The sequence below is a fragment of the Octopus bimaculoides genome, chromosome 5 (assembly GCF_001194135.2).
Source record: "Octopus bimaculoides isolate UCB-OBI-ISO-001 chromosome 5, ASM119413v2, whole genome shotgun sequence".
NCBI lineage: Eukaryota > Metazoa > Mollusca > Cephalopoda > Octopoda > Octopodidae > Octopus > Octopus bimaculoides.
In genome coordinates, this window is record NC_068985.1 from 76,331,780 (window position 1) to 76,334,499 (window position 2,720).

Consider the following 2,720-nt stretch of genomic DNA (forward strand, 5'->3'; position numbering starts at 1 on the left):
CCATAAAAACTCATGTACATTGCACACCTGTGTAATGTAAGCAGGTGATTTTCAGAATGAAATTTGTTAAAAAAAGCTTCTACTTATGTAAAATTTCACACCCAAAAGTTTTCAGAATTGCCGATATAGCCAAGGGTAAAAGGTTTTTGATTTAGTTGTATTTAGCATAATTTCATTTACTTAAGATTAGATTATATTAAATTTTCATTAAATAAAAATGATTTCTGTTTAACAGGTATCACATTGAAAGCTATTAAATTACAAAGTTTTTGTGTTGTTTATAATAACTTTATTTTACATTTCTTGCCCACAAAAGATTATGTCTGATCTTTAGCATACTGCTGTATGTCTTCTCAAATCATGATCACAGGAAAAGTTGTTGATAGGAATTACCAACAAAAGCAAAGATGAATACACGCAGGTGTTGCAATTAAGTTTAATTACCAATAAACATCAGCTTGGATGACACTTTACTCAACCGACAGAGGAAGGTGACTTATCAAACCAATTACGTAGACAGAATTCTTTTCTGCCTATTCTCGTTTGAACTTTTGATACAGAGTATCAAAATTTTAACCCTTTTAACACTTTTAAAATTTCAAGTAAACTTTAAAATTTGTCATTACTGTTATTGTCAGCATGGGCAGTATGAATCGTTTACTGTGAATGAGAAATTAAATATGTTGAATATGCATTTGAACGTGGCAGAAGGCATTTTAATGTTAATGAAGCCAATGTTCGAAATTGGCGTAAACAGTACGACAAACTTAAAACTGTGCCTAGTAATAAACAGACAAAAATAAAAACATACAATCAAGATTATCCATATCATTACATTTTTTCAGTCAGGAATATCCATATCACTATGTATGTCAATGGTGCTCCATTGAGATAGGTAGAAACTCTTAACAATGTAAAATATGGCCCAGACCATGTTTGCCAACATGAACATCAGACTTCAAAAAGTAGTTAACCATTTAAGGGTTTTAGTAAATTTATACAGAAAAAGTATGCACTATACCATCTAGCATAGGTAAAAGCCATTATTTTTTCTGTAAAAACCTATTCTGACATTAAATGAGTCAACTTCCAGTACAAATGTTTACGTTTTGTACGTCGTTTTTCAAAAAAATAAAGATTTCAAAAAATTCTGGAAATAATCTACTCATGTAATTTATGTACCGTCTAAATTTTATTTTTATTTTTGTGGAAAAAGTGCATAAATTACATGGGTTTTCACGGCAACATGGAAGGTTTTAATTTAGATCACTTTAACACAGGAAGTTTGTATTATAGAACCAAAGGGATGAATTGGGTGGGTTGGTGCCAGAATGGTTAAACCGAGTTTAACAGGAGGAAATATATGGCAAACAAATATTTTAGAATCTTTTAAATATTTATTACATGTTTACATATATTGTGTATTTTATCTTTTTACTGCAGATTTCCCAACAGTTCAAGTAAACAGTGTCAATGCGAAAATAGGTGAACAAGCTATATTGAAATGTAATGTTGAAGATTTAACCAATTTTAAAATAACTTCATTAAAATGGACGCAAGAAATCTTTGGACATCAGATTGAAGGACATGTCCCCAATGAGAATCAATTAATCTTCAATAATACTTCCTGGAGAGATACAGGCAACTGGACATGTACTATTATGGTAAAAAATGACCAGGCAACAGAAGTTATTAAAGGATCTGGGATACTCTCTGCATCTGGTAAGATGATTAAACAATAATTCCTAGAGAGTCACAGGCATAAATGCATGATGAAGTTTCCCTCACAATTATGCGGTTATTGATTGATTCCACTGAGCTGTATTTTGGACAATGGTCTTCTATCACATTTTCTGATTGAATTTGGCAAAAGAAACTGTGTCGAAGCCTGGAATTTATATATAAGATGTATGTATGTGTGTGTGTGTGTTTATATGTGTGGTTATATGTGTTTCATTTTTGATGCTTTGTATCTCTTAACTTAGTGGTTTGATACACAAAGATTGATAAAATAACTACAAGATTGAAATAAGTTCTGAGATTGATATGATCAACTAAGACCCTTGAAAGTGATATACTCAACATGACTGAGACAAAAAGAATAAATAAAGCCTAAGATTAGAGAGTAAGGGAAATAGGATGTGATAACTTTCTTACTTTAGAAGATTCTAAAGCCTTGAAACTAGGTTTTAGAAATTTTTATTTCCAGATGTTTATACAAGGATAATTTTTTTCCATTTCTTTTAAAAATATATATCTTTTCTTTTGGGACTGGTATTCCTGAAAGAGGAAGTTTTCAGTTTTTGATTGTCCTTGACAACAACGTCTAGCTAGTTAGTCTTGATAGTTTTTGTCTGTGTGATTCTCTGAGACCTTTCCATGTTTATGTTTATACCACCAGGTTTTCGTTAGGATTTCAAAATGCTGACATAATTTCCAATGTATTGATATCCCAACTTTGTCATGCTTGTAGATGCATTCTCTCTCAGGCAACAGTGTTCGACAATTGCCTCCCAGTCTCATTATTCTCTGCCATTACTTAGTGTATTCTGCTTCATTACATGTTAGAAGTGACTTTGGTGACAAGACTTTGATACTGTGTCTCAAATGAACTGGAATTTTGATGCTTATTATCTTATTTCTTATATTTTGTTCTAGTTAAATATTAATCTAATGCATCTACAATACCCAATATATATATATATATATATATATATATA

General features: G+C 31.0%; 1 protein-coding gene across 1 annotated transcript in view; it reads left to right on the forward strand.

The window, feature by feature from the left end:
- Nucleotides 1–2,720, forward strand: part of LOC106880610 (kin of IRRE-like protein 1) — an 87,079-nt gene that overhangs the window by 21,091 nt on the left and 63,268 nt on the right. Inside the window, exon 4 of the mRNA XM_052967798.1 lies at nucleotides 1,444–1,722. Coding sequence (XP_052823758.1) covers nucleotides 1,444–1,722 — 279 coding nt within the window. The remainder of the gene's footprint in view (nucleotides 1–1,443; nucleotides 1,723–2,720) is intronic.